At 57.0% G+C, this 25268-nt stretch overlaps 1 protein-coding gene across 1 annotated transcript; it reads right to left on the reverse strand.

The window, feature by feature from the left end:
* Positions 1-10081: 10081 nt before the first annotated feature.
* RTL1 (retrotransposon Gag like 1) lies at positions 10082-24911 on the reverse strand. The gene is made up of 2 exons (XM_043557038.1): positions 24847-24911; positions 10082-15172 (listed from the first exon to the last, which is right to left on the reverse strand). Exon 2 carries the CDS (start codon positions 15085-15087, stop codon positions 11086-11088), a length of 4002 nt encoding a protein of 1333 aa, XP_043412973.1. The 5' UTR covers positions 15088-15172; positions 24847-24911; the 3' UTR covers positions 10082-11085.
* Positions 24912-25268: the final 357 nt, after the last annotated feature.

Below are 25268 nucleotides of genomic sequence, written 5' to 3' on the forward strand. Positions count from 1 at the left end.
TTCAAGTCGGAGGTTACTCAATCAGCAGAGGAGGGGGAACCCCGCTCCCCAGGGAGGGATTTATTAGGCTGATTTGGTAGCCGTGCATTTTCCAGACGGCCCACAGGCCCATAGCGGCCTTCCTGCAGCCGAGGGGCCTCAATGGACAGGCACCCCCAGACCTCCAATTGCCCTTGGGGGGGCTGGGCGTGGGGCGGGGTGGGGGCTGGCAGGGTGTTGCGGAACGTTACCTATATACCTGCACTTTACAAAGCACTTTATCTGTTTGCTTGGTTATGGCTGGTGGTGGAACTGAGTGGAAGTGTGCCTGTCAGCGGGCTGGGTGCTCCCGTCAGCCCCCCATGTCATGGTGGAGAGCCTGAACTCAGAGAGGGGCCGGGCCATTCTGAGGATACGTCCACAGGGGGACGGGCATTCACGCTCGTGGGAGGAGCCATTTCTCTGATGCCATGGCCGGGGGCCTCAGTGCCCAGCAGTCAGAGGACCCCACTGCTGGGGGCAGAGTCCACCTCCCCTCCCCCCGCCCAGCGTGCCCCAGAGCTGACTTTCTGGGATTGGTCGGCCAGACTGGAACACGCCTCCCTTCGCTTAGAACCGATGGTGACCCCAGAGGGCCAGGCCTTAGCCAACCTGTTCTCACGCCGCCCACGAGTGTGCTGCTTCGAGTTTTTCTGCAGCCTGGGACCCCGATCCAGGGCTTAGCGTGCACCCCTTTATCCCAACTTCTGCACGGCCCCCAGCACCAGGTAGACGCTCTCTTGGTGTTGGGTGACCGCCTCAGGCTAAGCTCAGGTGTGGTCCTGGCCCAGGGAGGGCTCAGTGTGCAGAGGGTCCCTGGCCTGGGGCGGGGGGGGCGGGGGCAGATGTGTGCCTGTGCCTGTTGGTGTGTGCGGGGATCAGGGTGTGTGTGTGTGTGTGTGTGTGTGTGTGCGCGCGCGCGCGTGTGCGTGTGTGTGGGCGTGCGTGCATGCATGTGTGAGCGTGCGCGTGTGCGAGGGCCTGTGCATGTGTGAGAGAGACAGATGGTGGGAAGTGACTGGAAGTGAGAGACAGATTGGGTCTCTCCCTAAGCCTGGACGCCCTGAGCAGCGTCCACATCTGCTTGTCTTCCAGACCCACTGCCCGCTGTCACCCCCCGCCCCCCGGAGTTGTGTCCACGGCCCATCTGTGTGTCCATTTCTGCCACAGCGGGCAGCCTTGGCCCCCAACCCCTGACCCTTCACTGTGGCCCTCCCCATCGCCTCCTCCCGGCAACGCGGCCATAGCACGGAGGGGTTTTGATGCCCCTTCTCACCAGCTCTGCCCAGTGGACGCAGTGGGCTTCCCCCTCACAGCCCGCCCCCGCCCCCGGCTCCTGCCCCTGTGGCTGGGGTTCTAACCGGCTCCCCCACAGCACCCCTAGACCCCAGCCACCAGGGCAGCTTACAGTACACCGTCAGCCTTCGCCTGGATGCAAGGACGAGAATGGGTCGAGCAGGTGCGGCGGGGTCCTCTGCCCAGCCTCTGCTCCGCGGCTGCCTTGGGGCATCTGTCACTGGTGGCGCTGGCCGGGGACCTCGGGACCAGATGGGACCTCCCAGACCCCGGCTGCCGTACCACCCCCTCGACAGAGCCTCGGACCCGGAGGACAACCGTGCCCTCGGATGCTGCAGGATCCAGGTCAGTTCCCTCTGTGCCTCACGGCGTCCCCCCCACCGCCCCACCTCCTCCTCCTCCAGGTGATGCGTCTACCTGAGACGCACCATCCAGACACAGTGACTTGTACCGAAAAGTGCCAAAAATGACGTCGGACTTTTCTTTGTCTGATTGGTTTGCCAATGAGGTTGAGAGTGGGCAAATCGGATGAGCTTGTCAGCAGCCCTGAGCCTTGGACAAATCTGTGTATATGTGCCACGTGCGGCGGATGTTATCTAGCACACGGGGGGTTATGTTTTCACAGCTCTTTAAGCTTGGCGTGAAAACTTTGTTGCCAGTTAAAAAAAATGGGCTGGGGGAGGGAGAGGATGGGTGCCTTTCCAGAATTCCTCTATGGGCTGTGCGAGCAAAAATGCTTGCTGATCCCTGTTCCAGGGCGTCCACTGTTCCTCATCGGCAAGGTTCTCGGCCTTGGAGATTGATCTCTGAGCTTTGCACATGGTGGATATTCTGTCACTGGAATGGGCGTGGTGGGGGTGTCGAGCTGGACGCTGGGCTGGGCTGTGGCTGTAAAGGCTCTTGACTCATGTCCCACCTTGGCCTTAGAAATTTCCAGATCCAGCTGGCGGGTCCTGGGTTCCTCCTCCTTGCCGTCTAGCCTGTTGGGGGTCTATGTCACACATTGGTCACCATGGGCTCCATCGTCCTGGCTCCTATCACCTAGCACTGTTTCACGTCACCTGCGACTCCTGGGTCCCAGGGCCCGGGGACCCCGTGGGCCGGTCATCTCGGGCTCCCATCACCTCCACCTGGCCTCTGTCATCCTGGGCACGGCATCTCCTCTCCATCACTGTGGACCTGGCCATCACCCGTGCATCATCTGCCTCCCCTCCATCATCCTCGCTTCGGGGCTCCCTCTGGCCGCCAGGGCCTTGTACATGGTAGGCTTTCATTCATTCGTTTGCACATTCGGTGAAGGTCTACTGTGTGCCAGGCCCTGTGCCAGGCAGCAAGTAATGGACATTGCCCTTGGGAGTGCACGCCTCGGGGACACGCACGAGAACCGGCGGATGGCAGAGAGACTGGGGCCCGGGCAGCTTGGGGACGTGGGGCAGAGAAGAGGGGCTCTGACCGCAGCGGGGCAGGGGGTGGGGGACTCAGCCAAGGTCCTGCCGAGTGGGGTCTGGAAGGAGAGGTCACAGGTGCTCTCTTTCATCCCTGCTGGTGGCCGACATCTCAGAAATGGCGCCGGGAACCCAGGCCCTCCCAGCTTGTTCGTGGGGTCTTCGTTCCGAGGCCCCGGCCTGGCTCCTTGCACCCTGCGCCCGCCCTCTGCGTCAGCCTCCTTGCCGTGGCCTTTGTTGACACCACCCGGTTCTGCCCGGATCCTTGGTTGGTCACGTCTCACCCTTTCCAGATGGTAAAACCGAGGCTGCCGACTTCCCCGAGTATCAGTTGTCCGCACTCGGCTTAAGGCCCGAATTCTGTGTTCTTCCCACCAAAGTTGACAGAGATGAATAAATGAATGACATAAATGAGAGAGGGGAGCGGGATCTTTGCTTCTCGGGGCTCAGCCCTTCAGCCCTGCATCACGTGGAGGAGGGGGAGCTGCGGCGGGGAGGAGGGAGAAGGCTCGGTGCGTGATGGAGTGTTCGTGTTTCTGGGGTGAAGTCGGAAAATGGCGGGCAAGGCAGATGAGTATTTTGGAAAGTGAAAATTTATTCCACTGTGAAAGTCTGAGTCGCGGCCTTGCGGCGTGGGGGCCGTCACGGTGTCCTTCCCTCCGGAGCAAGGGGTCCAGGACGGAATTGTTTTGTCTCTTGACTTTAATGCCTGTGTTTGGCCAAGCGTCGGCTATCAAATGTCCATTTTGGGCGTGTCTAGGTAGAGCCAGGATCTTGGACCGTCTAGTGTCCCTGGAGACTTTGGGGTGTTCTGAGGGGAGGGGGCATGGGCTCGCGGGTAGGATGAGGGCTTAGAGGCCCTCAGAGTCTCCTTCGAGGATTGGCGAGGACTCCGTTTTCGAGGGTCTCGTTAACTTGGATCCTCCCTTTGGTAGGTGAACTTCTGTAACTGTTAGGATTGTCCACGAGTCCCTTTCGCTGATTCTGAATCTGCAGGCGTCTTGGGGCGGGGTGGTGCCCTGGGCTCCTGCCGTCACCCCAGGGTCACCCCGGGATGCCGACCCTTGGGGAAGGGGGCCGCCCCTCACTGGTGCTCCTGAGGGTGGAAACCACTCCTGATTCCTGCTCCGACTAATCCCTCCTCCCTCCGGGGTCACACGGACCCCCTCCTCCCTCACCTGTCACGCTCAGCCCCCCCGTGTGTCACACTGAGCCCCTCCTCCCTCACCTGTCACACTGAGCCCCCCCTCTCTTAAGTGTCACATTGAGCCTCTCCCTGACCCCCTCACTTCAACCACCTCTTTACTCACATGTCCTGTTAAACCCCTTCCACTCATGTGTCACGCTGAGCCCCTCCCCCATTCCTGTGTCATATGGAGTCCCTCCTCCCCATGTGTCACACTGACCCTCTCTCCAACTCCTGTGTCACACTGACCCTCTCTCCAAGTCCTGTGTCACACTGATCCCCTCCCCCATCATGTGTCACACTGAGCCCCCCCATGTGTCAAACTGAACCCCTCCCCCATTCCTGTGTCATATGGAGTCCCTCCCCCACTCATGTGCCACCTAGGTCCCCTCCTTCACACACGTGTCCTACTGAGGGTCCCCTCACTCTTGTCACACGGACCCCTCCCTCCCTGGAATCGCGTGGCCCCCCTCCACCAGCGTGCTATGGCCAACATTGAGCCCTCCTGCACTCACGTGTCACATGGGGTCCTTCCCTTCTCAGCTGTCACACACAACATCCTCCCAACGTGTGTCACACTAGTGCCCTCCACTCACATGTCACACGAAGTCCTTCACTCTTGCGTGTGTCCTACTGACCCCCTTGTCCACTCCCGGGTTACGTACGGTCTCTTCTCCACCCATGTGTCGCACCAACCCCTTCCTTGACCGTGATACACCAAGCTCCACCCCCACTCGTGTGTCGTATGGAGTCCCTCTGGGGGACATTCAGTTGTCCCGCTGGGTCTCTGACCTACTCCTGTGTCACATGGATCCCCCTCACCCCTGTGTCACACGGAGCCCCTCCCCCACCCCAGTGTCGCTTGGGGCCCCTCCCCCACCTCCCTGCCCTCCCCCCCCCCCCCAAGCCATCCCCAGTTCTCCTTAGGGCCTGAACTCCACGCCCTGGAGCTTTTCCTCCGTGTGCCCTTTAGGGATATTTACATCGTTATGTCATTCATTCCAGAGCGATGACATTATTGACCTCTTCCTACGTGCCAAGCTCCATGTCTGTGGGAACGTGTGTTGATTGTGTCAGTGGTTGGTGAATTTATGGCGAGGGCTGCATCGGGGACAAGGTGGTCACGGGGTCAAGGAAAATGTGCAGGAACAAGGGAAGCTCTTGCCTTAAAAACAACTTTATTGAGGTATTTACGTACATGCGGTCCACTTTCTAAAGCGTACGGATGCTGGTTTCTCATATTCACGGATATGTGCAACCATCAACACGTTCAATTTTGGAAGGTTGTCGTCACCACTAGAAGAAACCCTAGGGCCATTAGTTACTACCCCGATCCCCGCCTTCCCCTCTCCCCTCCCCCAATCCCAAGCAACATCTACTTTCTGTCCCAGGGAAACCAAGCCCCGTTGGGCTCGGTGACCCCTCACTGGCCTCCCAGGGTGCCCGGGGGCCCACTTCACAGATGCAGAAAGCGAGGTGGGATAGGCGCCCCAGAGTAAGAAGTCACGGGAGGGTGGGATCAGACCCCCGGCGTGCACACACAGCTCCTGCGCCAGCAAAGGGCGTGCCCCTCCCGTGTCCCCAGCCTCTGTGACCTGGCCGGTCCCCATAGTCTCCTGGGACAGGGCGAGGCAGGGCGAGGCAGGGCGAGGCAGGGCGAGGCTGGGCGAGGCAGGCAGGTCGCACGGTGCCGCAGGTCCCCAGCGGTGCGCGGTGCTGCCTGGGCCGGCTGTCCCTTGCTGTCCCTGCTCTGACCACTAACAGCAGGCACCCCACTCACCCTCCGGGGGGCTGGCACTGTGCTTCCCGGAGGAGGGTTGCGGCCGTAGTCAGTAGGTGGGGGGTGAGAACGGCTCCATACAGGAGTTGACGCACAGTTATCCAGCTCCTATATGGCGCCTTTCCTCATCCCCTTCAACCACATGCAGCCCCCGGGCCCTCCTCTGCACCCCCGGCTGCACAGGGGTGTCCTCCAGCTGGCCGCTGTCCCACCAGCCTCTTCCCGGCATGCTCCTCTCTCTCCCTCTCTCTCTCCATCAGCTCCCCAAGTTCCTGGAGGTTAGGGCCTGGGCCATCTCTGAGGCCCCCTCCTCAGAGGGGAAGGCTGAGGTTCCAGTGGGATACTCTCCAGGGCTGGGCCCAGGGCCACCTTCTGACTTAGAGCAGACAGACCAGAGGTGGGCAGGACCAGCTCTGGGGCCTCTTCCCATTGATGGGCCCGTGGCTGTGCGCCCAGCGGAGAACCTGTGCCCTGGGTTCCCAGGACTGGGGGGGCGGGGCAGAGCAGGCCTGCCCTCTCCTACTGCTATGGAGGAGAGAGGTCTTAGCCTCTACCCAGGGCTCTTTCATGACCAGGAGGCTGAGGCCCCTCATGGGCGACTGCATACTCTCTCCTTGACATCCCCCCACCCTTCGACGCATCCCAGCTTCCCAAGGATCCCTAACTCTGGTCCTGGAAGCTATCACTAGGTGATAGCTCTTTCCTTGTCTAAGCCGGGTGCCCCAGGGCGCTAGACCAGTGTCCCCTTTGGCCACGGCCGTTGTCTTTTGCATCCTCTGCTGACTCGGCTTCCATGCATGGCAGAAGGTGACTCCCTCCAAGCCCCTGTGCTGCTTGGAGTCATTAACCCATTAACCTGCCGTGGCAGCCAGCCCCGGTGCACGCGTGGGGTGGGCAAGGCAGAGGAGGCCTTGTCCACAGCAGGAAGCCATTAGAGCAGGTCAGGAAAGGCCGTGGCTCTCCCCACGCTCCATCCCCCCAGCTCCTCTTCCCTCCCCTGCCTCCTTCCTTCTCCCCCCTTCTCCCCAGTCTTCCATGGCGTCCGGAAGCCCTTCCCGTGGAGCCTGTTGTGTGTCGGGTTGGGCGTTGGAGCAAGGCACGGCACGTAGAAGATTGAAGTCTCATCCTGAAAGGCTTGGGTGTTGGCCAAGGAAGGGCCTTTGTGCCACTCAGGGATGCTCTGGGAAGTGGGAAGTACCTGACGTGTGGTGGGCGGGTGGTTCTTGGGCCCCCCTGGGCATCGGCTCTCTGAGGGCCGGGGCCCTGAGTCTGCGTGCTCCATGAGCCGTCTCCGTGAGTCTGTTGTGGGAGCCCCGAGGCCTCACTTTGAGAAACGCCCTTTTGGAGGTGGTCAGCACACGGTACTTGTCTCCCCTGCTGAGCACTGAGCAAGCGGGCCGCAGCCCGAGGTCTGCCTGTTCATTCCGGCCTCTCTCTTCCAGGGCTGCCTGTCGGTGCCTTGGGGCCGAGCTAAGCTGACCTTCGTCGGAAGCCTGGCTTTCGGCTGCCTGGGTGTCCGTGGGATCCTAGATCGAAGGCGTTTCAAAAGCATATCGTGGGTTTGTTCTGGAACACCCCCCGTTCAGGGGTCAGGATGTGGGTCACTGTCTGGGCCCAAGATCCAGTGGTGGCGGTCCCCTGGGGGGTGGGCAAGGTAGGGCTACGTTCCTTCTCTCACTTTGGGAGTGGGTCAGGGCTGTCCCCGTGGGTGGCCAGGGGACCTCATGCTTCTGCGGGCTGAGCTCCTGTCACACCCCCTTGCGTGGGGGCCCCTGACTGGACCTGCGGCTGCCCGCGGGAGGGGGGGGCCTGTCCACACTTGGGCGGTGAGTAGTTGTCAGGTGCACTGTCGCATGTTTGAGAAACAGGCTTGGCCTGAGCCAGGCCTGAAGGCTGGGGGGTGGGGCGGGAGGGGAAGCTAGGTGACAAGAGAAGTTGATAGCCTTACCTGGGGCGGAAACTGGGGCTCCCTCGGGTCCCCGTTAGAGCTCACTGGATGCCAGTGCTGTGGGGAGGCGGGAGGTGCTCATTCAGGCCCGTGTGCCTGAGTGGTGGGGACCACTGTCCAGAGGAACCACGTGCTTGTCTACAGACCTTTTTCGTGGGGTTCGTGATGCCGTAACCCATCCAGCACGTCACTTAATACTAACTTTCTTTTTCTTTCTTTCTTTCTTTTTTTTTTTTTTCAGGAGAAAAATGGTTTGTATTCTGTTTTTTGTGTTTTTTTTAACTCTTTCTAGGACGGAGGGGACGTGATCACCCAATGATTTTGCCTTGTCAGTAACTCTTCTAGGCGTGGGGGCTGCCTCTGTTCTTTGTAAATGGGCATAAGCGCCCCTTGGTTGGATTGTGGCAGGGGACGCAGGGAGGCCAGGACACCTCCGTCTGCTGGCGTGGGAGGCGGAGACCACACTGTGCCGGCAGCCCCGTTAGTCCACATGCGTGTGTGTGTGTGTGTGTGTGTGTGCAGGTGTGTGTGCCTGTCTCCGTGGGTGAGCGTGTGAGCTTCACTGGGCGTCGGGCCGCTGCACTGTGGGGCAGGACCCGGGCTTCAGGCACATGAAGGGTCACCTGTCTACCCCCCAGTCACCTAGGGCAGCCCCTTCCGAGCAGGCACACAGGTTTGCCTGCGGGCCCAGCCTTGGAACCCCTGGGGGCAGCCTGAGCTAGGGGCCGGCGCTGGGAGTGACATCCCCGTGGTGACCCCGGCTCCCGCCCCAAGACAGGTCACTACCACCAAGGAATTCGAGGGCCTCCAGAAGTGCCATCGGAGGACAGAGGGGATTTTAGGAACCAGGGGACTTCGGACATTGTGTCTTGCTGACCCTGAAACCCCCCTCTCCTCTCGCGACCCCCGCTTGATGACAGGAAAAGGCAGGGAGACTGGCTGCCATTAGCCAGGGCCACCAGGCGAGTCGGGATCAGGGCCACTGACGGAGATGCTGGGGTCTTGCTGCTGAGCCTTTGGCCTTAGGACCCAGTTGTGGCCTCTTGGGGCCACTGTCAGGGGAAGATGCCAGGTGGGCAGACAGACAGACAGACGTGGCTCCTAGGGCGCCATGATGTCAGCTGTTTGAGGGGGTTGTTGCAGGGCCCCGTGACAGTGGCAGAGTGCGGTGGGCACAGCAGGGGTGGAACAGCCCACGGTGACAGAGCAGAGGCCACCAGGGAGGGTTCCCAGTCCCGGCTTTGTCCGTTCCTGACTCTTCTGCAGCCACCAGCAGGTTGCCTGCCCTCTTTGGGCCTTGGTTCCCCTACGTTTATCCTGATGAAGGCTCCTAAGAAGTCCACGCACAGGGGCTGCGGTGGAGGACAGGAGCCCTGAGTGCTGGCTGTGCCGAGCACTTCTTCTGTGAGCCTTGAGTCCTCCTAGTGGCCCTGCAGGGTCCAGCGACAGATGAGGAAACTGAGGCAGGGGGAGGGGTGTGCAGCCGGCCAGTGGGGGTTGGGGTGGGGATGCATCGCTGAGCCCCTGGCTTTGCACTTGGGGATCCTGACCATGATCTCTTGGTGCTGCTATCAGGGGTAGATGCCTCGGATGGATGGATGGGTGGGCGACGGCCAGTCGCCCCTGGGGACCAGTGAGGGCACAGAACGTGAGCCCCGCGTGCCGCCGGAGGGCCTGCAGAACTCTGGGAGTCAGTGAGGGACATGGTTTTCCTTAGGATGGGGTGAGGAGGGGAGGGCCAGTAAGGGAGACGGGGTGTCAGACTCCTGCAGAGCCCCTGACCTTTGAACCTGAGATCTGCTTGGTGATCTCATGGTGCCGCCGTCACGGGCAGAGTCAGGAGCAGATCCCGACCTGGCGGGAGGGGTGGGTGACATGACAGGTGAGGGTCCAGGCTATGCAGGGGGTGGTCCCGGCTTTTTCCACCACGCCCCAGCTGCCTGGTGTGGAAGGTGGGGGCAGCTCTGTTCTTGGGGGTCAGAGGCTGCCGCTGGATGGGGAGCTGAGGCCAGGCAGGGTATGTGGGACTGTGGGCTGAATGAGTGAGTGAGTGCCATCCTCCCTTCTGTGCTCCCCCTGGAGCCCCCTTCTCAGGGGAATTCCCGCCCCCCCCCCAGTCCCGCCTTTTCCCCCAACAGGCATTATGCCACTTCCAGGGCACTGTGATCTTGGCCTCCACTGAGAGTGGTCTCATGTAGGCGGAAAGGCCCAGGCAGGAGATGAGACTCGACCCCCAGGGGGAGGCAGCTCCCGGGGTCCCACCCCCATCCCAGCTTGTGTTCCTGGCACGCGGTGGGGCCTGTTTAGGGGGAGGGCCCAGACTCCCCCTTTCCACTTGTCCCCCTCCTCCATCCTGCCCTACCTGTCCTCCACCTTCAGAACAAACCACAGAGTCAGATAATCTTTTATTTTGCTTTATTTTAGGGGTGGGAAGGTGGCGGGGGGGGGGGGGGTCTCCTCCCCGTGGCAGAGAGCGGCGGTCTGGTAGGAGCTAGCTGGCTTAGCACAGTCCGCTGGGTGGTTGGGGCCTTCCTCAGTCTCTCTTGGCCACCTCCCCCCCCCGCCACCGTGGACCTCTGGGCCCCTGTGCTGTCGGCGCCGGGAGGGGAGAGGGAGACCCACCAAGTGAGGTCGCCCCCTCGGTGTCCTGGGAGTCCCGGGGACTCTCGAGGACGCAAGTTCGGTGAGTACTGGTACGTCGGACGTTCTGTGGAGAGGAACCGTCCAGGTAAGGGCAGAGCTCAGGGCCAGGCAGAGTCAGCGTCAAGGGAGCTGAACCGGAGGGTGGAGGGTGGGCTGGCTTTGCAGGGGGGTGGGCTGGCTTTGCAGTGGGGTGGGCGAGGGAGGTGCCACGGCGCTCCACGAGGTGTGAGCGCGGGTGGGGGGTGGGGGCGGGGGGATGGGGGCCCAGGGGAGCAGCGGCACCGGCGGCGGAGGGAGAAGAAGTCAGTGGAGCCCGCGAGGTCAGTGTCCCAGGGTGGCTCATGGTGGCCACTCGTCACTCCGGGGTGGGTGGGTCCCCAGCCCCTGCTTGCTTGGCTGCGTCTGCTGTGCCTGAGTCTTCACCTGGCCTTGGGTCATGGGGTCGTCTGCTCACCACTGCTGTCTTCCTCATTGACGTCACTCCCGGCTGCAAGCCTGGGACCCGGGCAGTTCAGACGTGACTGTGGTTGTGTGGCCCTGAGCCGGCTCTCTGGGTCTCTGATGGTTGGATAGCCCGTTGCTGTTGCCACAGACGATGCCGGCCTTCTCGAAATGTTTGCCCTTCTCGAGGGGGTTCCCCTTGGGTCAGGAGTGGCAGGACTGGGGCGGGGGCCGTCGCCGGATGCGAGCGAAGCAGGCCGAGGCACGGGGAAGGCTGGAAGGAGACTCGGTGGTGGTGGTCGGGCGCGGGGCCGAGGAGCGGAGGGCTTCACTCGGGGCTCGCGTCGTCCTCGCCAGCCGGCGGCTCCTCCAGCCTCGCGCCCTCCCGGGGCTGGCCCGCTGGCGTGTAGACGGCGGTCAGAAAGCGGATCAGGGCCCTGGCCGCCTGCTCCTGGCCCAGGGGGGTGGGCCGCCCGCCGGCGCCGCAGAGGGCCCGGGGCAGCTGTCGGCTCAGGAAGGCGAGGACCTCAGAGGGCGCGGGCAGGTGTCGGCGGGGCCGCAGGGCCGCCTCGCGCACGTCGCTCTCCGGCTCGTCCTGCGAGGTGTCTTGCAGGCCGTCATGCAGGCCACACTGACGGTAACGTTGCAGGTCGTCTTGCAGGGCTTCTCGCGAGACGACATCCTCATCGCCGACGTGCAGCTCCAGGTGGCGGGGCCCTCCCGGGAGGGGGCGGGCGCCCCCCGGGGGGCCGACTCTGACCCCGAAGGACTCGCACAGCATCAGCCAGAAGCCGGGCGCGAACCGCAGGCCCCGGAGGGTCAGGGGGCGCAGGGCCCGCTGGGGGCCCGGGAGCAGCCCGCCCAGCTCCTCGGCCGGGACGGCGCTGGTGCCCACGGGGCGGGGCACCTGGGCGAGGAGCTGAACCGCGGCGGTGGCGATGCCGCTGCCCGCGAAGAGGGCCGCGGCCTGGCCGAGGCGCAGCCAGCGCCTGGGGGGCCGGGCCAGCGCCGGGGGGGCGGGCCGCGGAGAGAGGCGGCGCTTCAGCCTCAGCAGCACGAGGAGGGCCGCCACGGCCAGGGTGTCCTTCCAGAACAGGAGGCCTCGGAAGAAATGCAGAAGGACCGCCCTGATCTGGGCCACGCTGAAGTGGGCGAGGAAGCTGTTGAGGATTTGGTCGATGGGTATCAGGGCCAGGAACTCTTGCTGCAGGTTCCGCCCGGTCGGCGCGTCCTGCTTAGGTGCGTCTTCGTTCTCCTCCTCCTCCTCCTCCTCCTCCTCCTCCTCCCCGGAGTCTAGCGACTGCCCCCGTGGGGCGCCCCCCGTCGCGAACGGCGGCCTTGCCTGGGCGGCGGTGTTGCGCCGGCCAGGCCGTCGGTTGAGGTTTCTCACGGGCGGCAGAGGCCGGCCCCCGTCTTGCTCGGGGCGCTCCATGACGTCGAAGTGGAAGTGTGAGAAGAAGAAGACCCAATGGCCGGGGAGAAGTACGGTGAGCCTGTCATTATTCAGAGAGGCTAGATCCTCTGTGTTGAGAAGGATCATGATGGGCTCCTCGGTGTTCTCCAGGTAGCGGCACCATACCGTGAAGGCAGCCCTTATTGGAAGGATCTTCATCTCCAGTTGAGAGTAGGCCACTTCGATGGCCGAGATGTTGCGGGAGTAGAAGGCGCAGGAGACCCTCTTGCCGGTTTGGTCGTCTATTTGGATGAGGGAGGCGTGCAGAGCCGTCTTGGTGGCTCCCGTTTCCAAGTAGAAGGGGTTCTGCGGCTTGGGGTGGTGCAGGAGGGGCGCCTTGCGGAAAGCCCGCTTCAGGCACTCGAAGGCCTCCTGCTCCTCGTCCCCCCAGGAGAACGCGTCGCTGGTCAGCAGCTGCCGGGCCAGCGGCTCCGCGATGGCGGTGAAGCGCTCCACGAAGTGCCGGTAGGGGAAGATGAATTCGATCAGGTGTTGCAGGGACTTCTTAGAGCCAGGGGTGGGGTAGCCTGTCACGGTGGTCACAATCCTCTTGTTTAGCTTCACCCCTTTGGGGGTTATGACGAACCCCAGGAACTCGACGGTGTGTCGGTGGAACTGGCTTCTGTCCAGGGAGCAGTAGACGCGGTGGTGGCGGAAACGGACCAGGACTTGTCGCACGTGTTGGAAGTGCTCCTCCTGGCTCATGGAGTAGATCAGGACGTCCTGCCCGTAGGAGAGCACGAAGTAGCCTAGCATGTCCTTTAGGATAAAGTGGACCACGTCCTGCGGGATGGTAGGGTCTGAGGATAGCGGGAAGGGCTGGTAACTCTCTGTCTCTTGAGGCTCGAAACCAAACGCCGTTCTCCATACATCTTCCGCTTGGCGAATGCTCGCGCTTTCCTCCACGATGGTGCCCCGCAGCTCCAGCTTTGTGAACCATGTCGCTCCGTGTAACTGGTCGAACAGTTCTGGGATCATCTGTACGTAGTCCTGTCTGTTGGTCAGCATGTCCTGCGGGTCCCAGTATTCATCCCGCGGCCTGGCACTTTCTTGCACCCCGGCACCCACAGGTTCCCACGGCGCGACGGAAGGACATTCGTAAAAGGTCTCGCTGTGATCACTGTCTCCAGCCTGCTGAAGCTCAGAGGGCTCTGATTCAGAAAGATCATCGGATCCGTCTGAGCTTGGCTGGTCGGAAGTCTCATCATCTGCTTCCTTCGGGTTAAACACGTCGGCCAGGTCGGAGTACAGGGGCGGCAGTCCGGGCAGCAGGCTTATAGCATGTCTTTCCAGCGCGATGCATGGCGGGGGCGGGCGGAAACACTTCTGCAGACAGTAGGGAGAGTGGAAGGTGCAGCGGCCTTTGATCCAGTCGACTTCGGGGCTGTGGGTCCTGAGCCAGTTGACGCCTAGTATCACGGAGAAGTTGGGGGACGGAACGATGTCGAATTCGATGGGCTCCTGGTGGTTCTGGTGAATGCACACCAGGGGCTCCGTGTGGAGCCAGACAGGCTCGTTGCCGACCAGCGAGCCGTCCACGCTTTGGACCATCTGCGGATAGGGCTTCTCGTAGAGCTCGACGTAGTGCTCTTGGGCAAACCTCTCATCCATGTAGTTGCCGCCTGCCCCCGAGTCCACCAGGGCCTGAACCGCGACGCTGTGGTAGGGGTTCACTCTGATCAGGAGCAGCATGAAGAGATGGTCGCGGCTGATGACGGGGCGGCGGTCACGGGACAGCCAGCTGCTCACCATCCACCTCTCTGGGGCAGGTGAGTCGACCCAGGTCAGGTTCCGCGGGCGGGCCTCTGGGGGCAGCCTGAGCATTGCCCTCCTCTCTGCCAGCTTCTCTTCGATCTGCAGGACGAGCACGATCAGGCTGTCCAGCGAATCCGGCTGAGGGACCCTGAACAGATAATGCCGGATCTCCTCGTTCAGCCCCTGGCACAGGTGGGCTTGCAGGACTTCATCCGACCAGCCCAAGGTGGGTACCAGGCCCTGGAACTCGTTAATGTACTCCGCGGCGGTGCGAGTCCCCTGCCTGATGTTGAACATGGCGTCTTCCGCCACACGCAGTGCCTGCCGGTACTCGAACATACCTGACATGGCCTCCAGGAAGGCCGGGAAGTCGTCGATCAGGGGGCTGCCTTCTTGCACCAGCGCTGTGGCCCACTCTAAGGCCATGCCCGAGAGGTGGCAGATGACGTACCCCACCCGCAGCCGGTCGTTGCAGAACATTCTCGGGTAGCTCTGCAGGATCAGCTGGCAGAGCACGATGAACTCGTGGTATTCCCTGCGATCGCCAGAGAAGCGGGACGGGACGGGCAGTTGGCCTGCGTGGATTCCTTTCATCAAGATCTCTTCCGCCACTCTTTGCTGCTCTCTGAGGTCTTGCATGCGGAGGTACAGCGAGATGATGGATCTCACCGTGGCCATGAACTCCGAAGTCTCGGAATCCTCCTCGAGGGGCCCCTCCTCTCTCGCGCTGGCCAGGTCAGTGTCGTCGGCTTCTTCGTCTTGGGCTCCCCATGGGTCGTCTGATGCTCTTTCCGTCCCGCCAGGTGCCTCGCCGGACGGATCCCCCACTTCCTGACGTGAACCATTGCGTGACTCCTCCAGGTCTTGGAGTAGGTCATTGGGTGGATCCTTTATTTCCCTACGTGGGCCACTGGATGGCCCCTCCATGTCTTGGCGGAGATCAATGGGCAGCTCTTTGATTTCTTGGGCCGGGCCCCTGGCCGGCCCCTCCGCCTCCCTCGCGCCGCTGCCTGATGTCTCCACGGTGGTGTTGGATGAGCCCTCGGAGGACTCCATTTGTTTTGATGATGGATTCTTACGCTCCATCATCGTCTCAAATGAGTCTTCAGAGGGTTCTATCATTTCGTCGGATGGAAAGGAGTGTTCTCTGAAGACTGGTAAGGTTGTGACGCGTCCGGTCAGCGACTGGGACCGCAGCGATCAGAGCCTGGGAGTGGGAGGCGTGGGGCGGGGAGGGGGAGTAAAGGCAGCTGTTTAGGGACTCACGGGGTCAAGGTTAGGTTCTCTGGGCCAAGTCAGGTGCCCGGCTCATCAGAACAGAGAGAAACTGGGGAGAGCCTCCCATGCCCAACTGAGGGAGCCCCAGGGAGAGAATATCTGTCCGCCCCTGACCTTCTCCCTATTCTGCTAGGCTTACTGGGCCTATCTGGCCCGCCTGCTTCCCCCCCACGGCTGTGAGAAATTCACAGCCCATAAATTCCGTGAAGCAGTAGGCCCAGAGCGGCCGCCGTGGCAGGCAGGCAACCTGGCAGGATGCGCTGGCCGCTTCATCTGCCCCTGGCATACGTGCCTGGTCCACCCTCCCTCCCTTCTCTGGTCACCCAGAAGTCACAGAGGTCATATGTCAGTGCCATCCCGGAGCAAGCCCGGCCCCCCCTGGTTGTGAGGTGGGAATCTCTAGCTAGCTGATGCCAACTGTTTAACAAGGTCAGGGGAAGGGGGGGGGGTGGAAATGGGCAGGTTGGCCCCAATCCCATCAGTTGGGTCAGCAGCCAAAAATAGCTCTCACTTCCTCCCTCAGATTCACAGTGGATATTGGGCTGGTGCTGGGGGAAGGGCAGATAGAGACAAGTTGGCTTTCATTTTTTCCCCGTACACGTCTACAAAAACCCTACTGTGCGCCAGAGACTTGCACGCGGGTGACTGGGTTCTAACTCAGATGTTTGGCTGATTTCTCTTACTCTTTGTTCCGTTTCCAATGTCCGCATCTCTGAGCTGTCAGGGAGATCTGCAGATCCGGTCCCCGCCCCTCCTAAAACTGCCACTTTCCCAAGATCAGCCTCTCTGGGGGGGGGGGGGGGTTGGGGTTCAGGGATCAATTCTGCGTGTGCAGACATGTGTACATGCCCCTCCGGTCTTACCAGGCAGGCTGGTTTTTCCCTCTAGCAGACCACCCTCCCCGGCCCCCCCCCCCCCGACTCCGCTGCTGGCTGGTTTCTCCCCCACCTCGGTGTCTCTGGTAGAGCTGGGGTAGTGAGTAAGGGGTGGGACAGGGAAGGGCATGAGGTGTCTCTGACCTCTAATTGTCTTGGAAGGGAATTTTGAAAGTTGAGTCATGGGTGGTTTTAGTGGGCTGAGGCTGAATTTAAAGCGATGTTTTGGTTTGGGGTTATTTGCACATTTCTTCTCCGTTGGGAGAGCAAATTGAATTCTGGTTATCCGAAAGATTAGTTCTGTGGTTACTGCTCTGTCTACATTTAACACCTTTTGTTACTTGTCAGTTTCCTTCTTAGCCACGGGGCCCATCTATTAGGAAAAAAAAAAAGCATTCCCTCATTGGCTAAAATCCAAACTTCCCTACAAGATACGCGATTCTGATCTGCTGTTTCTCAAAATTAAGTGCATTCTTGTTAGCGTGACTGTTAAATTCGATCCTGCAGAGCCTCTGATGAAAAGGTTTTGTTGTTTATTTACTGTTCACAATATGAAATCCAAACCTTTTAGCGTAAAAATTCCTGACACAGAAATTCACCAAAATCATTTCTTGGCTAAAATGTAAAGGCCTTAGAATAATAAATTCTGCACATGTCATTCCTCAAGGTAGAGATTACATTTTTTACCATGATGCACCAGTTATGTATAATCACCATCGTCATCATCGCCTCACCATTGCCATCTTCACCATCGCCACCATCACCATCGCCATTGTCACCATCGCCATTGTCACCATCGCCACCATCACCATTGCCATCGGCACCATCGCCATTGTCACCATCACCATCGCCATTGTCGCCATCATCACCGTCACCATCATAACCATCGCCACCATCACCATCGCCATTGTCGCCATCGTCACCATCACCATTGTCACCATCGCCATCGTCACCATCGCCATTGTCACCATCGCCATTGTCACCATTGCCACCATCACCATCATCACCATCGTCACTATCACCATCATCACCATCGCCATCGTCACCTTCGCCATCATCACCATCACCATTGTCACCATCGCCATCATCACCATCACCAATGCCACAATATACACATAGCACAGTACCTACATTAACTCATTTGTCCTCGTTGAAGTCCTATAAGGCATTTGCTATAATAGTACGATTCCAAGTTCCTAATGTAGAGTTCTGATTGAAATATAAAATTTGACTAATTCATCTGCAGACTCATCTATTAGAAATCAAAATCCCCTTACGTCTCTTAAAACCCTTTATTGGCCAAAACTTAAAACTTGAAAATTTGAATTGGCTGAAATTTAAATTTTAAAAAGGAAAAATTTGAGTTGGCTAAAATTTAAAATTTCAGATATAAAATCTGTGCATGTCTTAAAACTGTTGAAACCCTTTATTGGCTAACATTTAAAATGTGTTGGCTAAAATTTTAAATTAAAATTTAAAATGAAATCTATCTCTCTTAAAACCCTTAAAACCCTTTATTGGATAACATTTAAAATTGAAAAATTTAAGTTGGCAAAAATTTAAAATTTTAAACATGAAACCTGTATAGGTCTTAAAACTTTAAAAACATTTTACTGGCTAAACTTTAAAACAAAATTTTAGGGGCACCTGGGTGGCTCAGTTGGTTGGGTGTCCGACTTTGGCTCAGGTCATGATCTCACCATTCGTGGGTTCGAGGGCTGTGTCCGGCTCTGTGCTGACATCTCAGAACCTGGAGCCTGCTTGGGATTCTGTGTCTCCCTGTCTCTCTGCCCCTCCCCCACTCACACTCTGTCTGTCTGTCTCTTCTCTGTCAAAAATGAATAAATATTAAAAAAAATTTTTTTTAAACTTAAAAATTTAAGTTGGCTTAAAGTTAAATCTTAAAATTGAAAAATTTAAATTGGCTAAAATTAAAAATTTCAAATATAAAATCTATATCGCTCTTAAAACTTTGAAGACTCTTGGGGCGCCTGGGTGGGGCAGTCGGTTAAGCGTCCGACTTCAGCCAGGTCACGATCTCACGGTCCGTGAGTTCGAGCCCCGCGTCAGGCTCTGGGCTGATGGCTCAGAGCCTGGAGCCTGTTTCCGATTCTGTGTCTCCCTCTCTCTCTGCCCCTCCCCCGTTCATGCTCTGTCTCTCTCTGTCCCAAAAATAAATAAACGTTGAAAAAAAAAATTAAAAAAAAAAAACAAGTTTGAAGACTCTTTACTGTTTAAAATTTTAAATATAAAATCTCAGTATGTCTCTTAAAATCTTTAAGACCCCAGGGGCGCCTGGGTGGCGCAGTCGGTTAAGCGTCCGACTTCAGCCAGGTCACGATGTCGCGGTCCGTGAGTTCGAGCCCCGCGTCGGGCTCTGGGCTGATGGCTCAGAGCCTGGAGCCTGTTTCCGATTCTGTGTCTCCCTCTCTCTCTGCCCCTCCCCCGTTCATGCTCTGTCTCTCTCTGTCCCAAAAAATAAACGTTGAAAAAAAAAAAATAAAGCTAAAAAAAAAAAAAGACCCTATATTGGTTAAAATGTAAACGCCTTAGCCAGATAATTTAAAAACTAGATTATACCCTTAAAAAAAATTTTTTTTTACGTTTACTTATTTTTGAGAGAGAGACCAAACACAAGGAGGGCGGGGCAGAGAGAGAGGGAGACACAGAATCCCAAGCAGCCTCCAGGCTCCAAGCTGTCAGCACGGAGCCTGAGGCGGGGCTTGAACTCACGAACGGTGAGATGGTGACCTGAGCCAAAGTCAGACACTTAACCGACTGAGCCACTCAGGTGCCCTTAGATTCTGCCCCTTTTAATGTAAGTCCATATGTCTTAACATGTTTACAGATTTGACGATATAACTGATTAAATCATTCACCTTTCTTGTTTTCAATGTAAAATCTAATACCCTTGGCATGTTACAAAAACCTGATCTTCATATGCCTTAGCATCAAAGGTCAAACTTTTGTCAGGATACATAAAAGTTGTCCCGTAACTGCTCTATTCAAACTTACGAAAGTTTCTTTTCATCGCTTCTGATATCAAGTTCCAATCACTTAGCATAAAATAAAAAGTTTTACCGTGTAATGTATCTGCAAACTGATGGATATAAATCCCCAAATCTTTCCAGGCCACTTCTTAAACTTAGTTTTGAAGTTTATTGGCTTAATTCCAAGCCTCTAAGCATTGTATAAAAAGTTGACCGTGTCACTCCTCAAAATAAAAGGTCGCACTTCTTGCAAGGTGCACGAATTTGGTCTTGTAATTTATGCTTAATGCCTTATAAGATCGCTTGATCACCTATGAGATAAGATCTAAACTCCTTAGCAAAATTTGCTCTCCGATGTCTGCAGACTACTCTTATCAAACACAGAAATCTTACCATGTCACTCTCTTAAAATCTCTCAATGGCCCAAATCCAAATTCCTTAGCACAGCACAAATATGTATTCCCGTCGTTCCTCAAAATAGGTCCAAGCTCCTCAGCGTGGTATGTAAACTCGGTCATAGAACCTCTGCCTAAGACCTGCCCCGCCGCTATACTAACTTGCTATAAATGATCCGGTTGGTTCAGCATAAAGGGCAGACAGGGCGCACTTGGGCCGAGGGGTACCTTCTCTGAGCTGCCGATGCGTGCTCTTTATCTGGTTCATCAAATCCAGACACCTTAGCATAAAATACATTTGACCAGCTAATTCCCCCGCAGACGAAACTCTCATCAGTCACTCCTTAAAACCCTTTACTGGCTAAAATCCAGCCGCCTCTGCATGGATCTCAAAAATGAGATCATATCCCTCCCCAAGATGAAATGCTCTCACATAAAATCACATCTCCTTGGCATGTTATAAAAATCTGATCATATTATCTTTACCATAAAAACCCAGTCTTGTAGCTCCGCCAAAATGCATAAGTTTGATCATGTAACTCCCAATTTAAGACGTTCCAAGGTTTCTGCATTGCCCGTAACATAACGTCCCAACTACTTAACATAAAATGCAACATTTTACCATGTAATTTATCTGCAGACTGGTCTATAAAAAAAACCCAAATCTCATCCCGTCATTCCTGTGAACCCTTCATTGGCTTAAATCCAAACTTATTAGCATGATATAAAAATTCGATCTTGTCATCCCTTAAAATAAAGTTCACACTTCCTAGCACGGCATATAAAATTTGATCCTGTAATTCCTTCTTAAAATCTTAACAGTGTCTCTTAATTGTGAAATTATGGAATAAAAGTCCAAATTCTTAGCACAAAATGTGAACTTTATTTTGTAATTTCTCTGCATAGTATTTATCAACCACAGAAAACTCTTACCGTGTCACTGTCTTAGAACTTTTCATTGGCTAAAATCAAATTTCTAGGCATGGACAGAACTCCAGTCAAGTTAGAGCCTCAAAATAAATTTCAAATTTCTTTGCGTGATCCCAGCGTTGATCATATAACTCTTACGATTGGAGTTTTTCAGTTTTGGTGTTGACATCCGTCAAACCTCTGAAAGCCAGACATTGGCACCCCTCGAGATAGAAAGTGCAAAGGTTTTTGCAGGATACTTAAATTCGTGGCTGTTGCTTTTGTATTTACAGGTTTTCAATGTTCCCTGTGTTATAAAGTCCAAAGCTGTTAGCCTTAAAATACATCTTTTCACGTGTTTTTCCTGCAGATTTATCTTCCACAAGCAAAAATCTCACCATCACATTTCTTAAGACCCTTTGGCAAGAATCCAAACTCCTTAGCATGATATAGAAACTGGTTCTAGTCACTCCTCAAAATAAAGACCGCCCCCCCCAACGCCACATCTATTCCTAGAATCCCGCTTAAAATCTTCTCCTCTATTTTCATCGCTAACAACATGTATCAACATCTCAGTATCTTCAATCACGGTGTTTGTAAAACCTTGCGAATTTCATGTCTAAAGCATAAAATCCAAATGCCTGAGCATGAAACGAAAATTGGACCAGATATTTGTTGCATTAAGAAAATCTTTACACTTGCTCTTCAAGTGCTTAGAAAATAAAGCTTCAGTTCCTTTGCACGAAAGCAACAATTTTCACCCTCCCCAATTTCTAGATGCAGTTCTTTGCTCCTTTCACACTTTACTCCTCAAAGACCGGGTTTCTTCCTTCCTGCCTCTAAACTCATCTTAATTTTAGAGTCCTGGCTCTTTTTATGTTGTTAAGCTAGTCCCTCTGTCTACATTTCATTAATTCATTACAGCAACATGTCCCGATTCTTTTTTCTGGGCCAGGCACTGTGTGCGCTCCCTGAGACGAGAAGAATTGGAAACAGTCTTGCCTTGCAGAACGTCCCTAGCAAGGAGAAAAGGACCACACCCTCATGTCAGATGTCGCACTGGAGGTGAGTGCAGGGTCCTGGGGGGGCCAAGATCAGGGATCTGCCTCTATTGCTGGCGAGTGTCTCTTTCGAGGCTCCTCTGGGCTCAGCTGCCTGTCCCTTGGGGAGGACTTTGGGCATTGTTGGAGCTTTGTTTTGCAAAGCGCAGGTGCCTCTGCCCCCCCCCCCCCACCCCCCACCACGTCTGGCTTTCTAAGGTGGCTACGGGCTTCCTTCTGACTCCTGCCCTCCAAATGTCCATCTGCTATAGTTGGAGAGCCCAGAGGCTGCCCTACCTCTTCTCTGGGCTCTCCAGAGGTAATAGTGTTGGTCTGACAAATGTAGCTCGATAAATGCTGAGGTCTCAGACCTCAAGACAATTTCTTGAAGAAATATCTATCTACTGATCTGGCAATTCCCACCTTAGCAAAAAAAAAAAAAAAAAAAAAAGAAAAATAAATAAAACTCAGGATTTAGTGCACCTGGTCTGGGTCAGAAGCACCCTTGAGGTCTTTGAGTCAGACCCTCTTCCCCCCGACACTCATAGACAGACACCCCGGCCTCACCACCTTCAGTGCCGAGAGCCTTCTCGGCCAGGTCAGCTCCCTGCTTGCTGCTGAGCAAGTGGCCCATTGGGTCAAGGCCGCCAGCGTGAGTCTATGAAGGGTTGGGTGTGGGGGGGTGGTGGCGGGGGGGGGGCCAATCCCTCCGCGAATACCTCCTCGTGTCAGCTCACTTGTACAGTAAAGGAAATCTGATTTTAAAAATAGAGCTTGGAAGAGGAGATGTGGGGTATTTAGGAGCAGAGTTGAGCCTGGGGCGGGGATGGGGGGAGAGGTGAGGACAGGGAGGGGGTGTGCAGCCCGAGTTGCTGAGGAGGAAGGTGGAGAGCCTAGAAAGAGGAGACGGGAGGGCAGAGGGGAGACGAGGGACCACGGCGGGGGGGGCCACTTGGGTTTGAGGGACACAGCCACCAGGTCTTGAGGGCTAGGTCCCCTTGAAATAAATGCCCCCCTCCCCTGTTTACTCTCTCCATTGCCCTAGACCTGCTGAGCATCACGACGGGGGGTGGGCACGCAGGGACACCAGCAGGGCCGCAGGTTGGTAGTGATTACTGTGTTAAACTAACGTCGAGGTCAAGATGTGCCCTTGTTACGCCAGGGCCGGGGCTCCTTGGTCTCCTGGTGTAGACCAGTGGTGAGGTCACTCTCCCCACTCTGCTTGCCAGTTGGGACTCCGAGGTGGCTCCCCGAGAGCCCCATGGGGACCTTGGGTGGGTCCTGGGTCCTGTGGACCCCTGTGGACCCCTGTTTGCCTCTTCACCCCCTGCCTTGTGGATTAAGACCACCTGGGCCCTACAGCTGGGAGACCCTTCTCGTCTTGACCGAGAGCAGTCAGCTCTGGTTTTTCTTCCCTCTCTTCACCTGGGCACTGGGCCTCAGATGTCACTGGGAAAACAGTCTCTGGGAGGGGGGTGGCCGTGACTCGGGACAGACATGGAGTTACTGCAGAGCTGGGGGTCGCCCCAGGGCTTCTCCAGCCCCAAACCGCTGTGTGTGGGTCCCCATCGAGGCGAGGGGCGGCGCCCCCGACTTAGCAGTAGGCCGGTGGCCGATTCCCTGTCATCCCTCCCTCCTCCCCGCTGCCTCCTCGCTTGACTGGCAGCTCCAGGGGGCAGCTAGCTGGATCACTCTGCCCAGAATAATCCTGGGAGGGACCGGGAGAGGGGTCACCCATGAGAGTGTCCTTCTTCCTTCGGTTGCCCAAACGGGCCAGACCAATCAGCTGCTCCCCAGGCCACGCTTGCCTTTCAAGGCAAGCGGGCAGAGGAAGGAGCTGGTGCCAGCTGCCCGCCTGGGACCCACGCTCACTTAGAGCGTGACCTTCTCTTCCTGGGCCCTCAGTTTACCCAGAACTGCAAGGAGGGCTTGGGCAGGGGGTGTTCTCACTCTGTTCCTATAGCTTGGGGGTCCTGGGAGGTGCCTGAGGGGTGACCTGGGGAGCAGCGGTAAGAAGAGGGGGTTGGCTGAGCAGGTAGAGCTCAGCGACCCCACCCTGACTCAATTCCGGAAGCTGGGGGTCCTCATTACTATTTAAAGATAGTGTTAGAAATTGGGGATCCTCATACTATCTCATTTAAAGAGAGGTCCCCGCATGCAAGTCGTGCCTGGGAGCACAGCCTGGCTCGTCCTGTCTGTGGTTTATCCTGTCTGACCTTGGAGCTGGAGGAGCGGGGTGGTTTCAGTGGAATCTCTTTGGGTCCCTCTGTGCCTGGTGTGGACGGGCCAGGAGCTGTAGGCCTCGGGGCAGAGGGTTCTTGGAGAAGGGGGGTGAGGACTTGGAGGGAGATGAGGGGGGCTTGGCCTTGATGCAAGTGGAAGTTCGGCCAGAGTGGGAGGCATACTCCTTCCCCAGGGGAGATGGGCCCTTTGTAAGCTGGGAGACACTCCCGACAAGGAGAGGCCTGGGATTATCATGAGGACTCTTGGGACACCTGTTGTAATTGGACAGTCAGCCCTCAGAGGACATTTTCACGCCTGGGCCAGCTTTAATTTCCACACTCACGCCGTGAGGCAAGCGAGTGTGCCGGAGCCCCAGGGCCGAAGTGACTTGCCCCGGAGCTCTAATTAGCAGTGGCCGTGGCATCGGGAGCGAGACCACGGAGCGTCCCGGCAGCAGCCGGCTGATGAGGGAAGCTAGCGAGGGGTGGGCTGTGCACAGGTGGAGGCGAGTGCCACCCAGACGGGGGCAGTTAGAATTCATTTATCGAAACTGATGTTTCCCCGGCGTCTGCTCTGTGTCGGGCACCATCCACGCCGCCTGGCCCGGGACAGAGTTCCCGTTGCCCCGCACTGAGAGAGCCCAGGTCAGGAAGGAAGAGACGGTGTGCAAAGTCAGGTGTTCCCGTTTCCACCGTGGAAGGAGAAAGCAGGAACGCGTGCCCGGGGTCGGGGGTGGACAGTGGCCGCTTGGGGACCCCGAGGGAACCTCGGCCAGAGAGCCTGTTTTCGTTCCATGGTATCCGTATGCTCAGCCTCGTGACCCGACGGGAGGCCAGACCAGAGGGGGCCTCGGTGTCTGCCCCCATCGCCCTGAAAAGGTCACGTGGTCGTTGGCAGCTCATTTTGGCTAATTTGGTTGTCGGCAGAGGGACAGGACAGCTGGCCTTGGACCTACTAATTATAGCCACTCGGGTGTTTGAGCGAGGTACCTAGTCCCCCATGTCATATTTTTTTTCCTGCAGACAAACGATCCCTTTGACCTTTGTTCCTGAGTGCCGGCCGGCCGAATCCCTGTCCCATGTATTGCCCAGCACAGCGTCCCCCACCCCACGAACAAGCCCCCCCCCCCCGGGGGGGGAGGTCAGCATGGTACCTCCATCCCAAGTCTTACCTTTGATGCACTTGTTCAGCAGCTCTGATCCTGTCGCCTTGTCGACTGGAATCTGTCTTCTTTCTACAAAGTAATCGGATACATTTATCTCTTTAATCGTGAAAGTCCACGCCTTGGGACGTGCGTGCACGTTTCCCTGTTCTAACCCCAGCCCGCTCCACAGCCTGCCTTCCTGCTTCTCTCCCAGGCCTGTGTCCCATTCCCACGTTCGGGTACGTCCATCCTACATCTTGAGTACTTACTATGTGCCAGACAGCCTGTGAAGGTGTTACTTTTATTGTCCCCGTTTTCCAGAAGAGGAACCTGAGGCTCGGGGGCAAATCTCGAATCGTTCGCAGGCCTGACCTCATTCTCCAGCTGGGTCTGCCTGAGGTCGCACCTCCCGTGGACGCACAAGCCACCGAGTCCACGCTGGTGCTCGT

The sequence above is a fragment of the Prionailurus bengalensis genome, chromosome B3 (assembly GCF_016509475.1).
Source record: "Prionailurus bengalensis isolate Pbe53 chromosome B3, Fcat_Pben_1.1_paternal_pri, whole genome shotgun sequence".
NCBI classification, from domain to species: Eukaryota; Metazoa; Chordata; class Mammalia; order Carnivora; family Felidae; genus Prionailurus; species Prionailurus bengalensis.

Coding starts and splice junctions, on each gene's coding strand:
- RTL1 (XM_043557038.1), bottom strand. CDS start 15,087: ATGATAGAACCCTCTGAAGACTCATTTGAGACGATGATGGAGCGTAAG.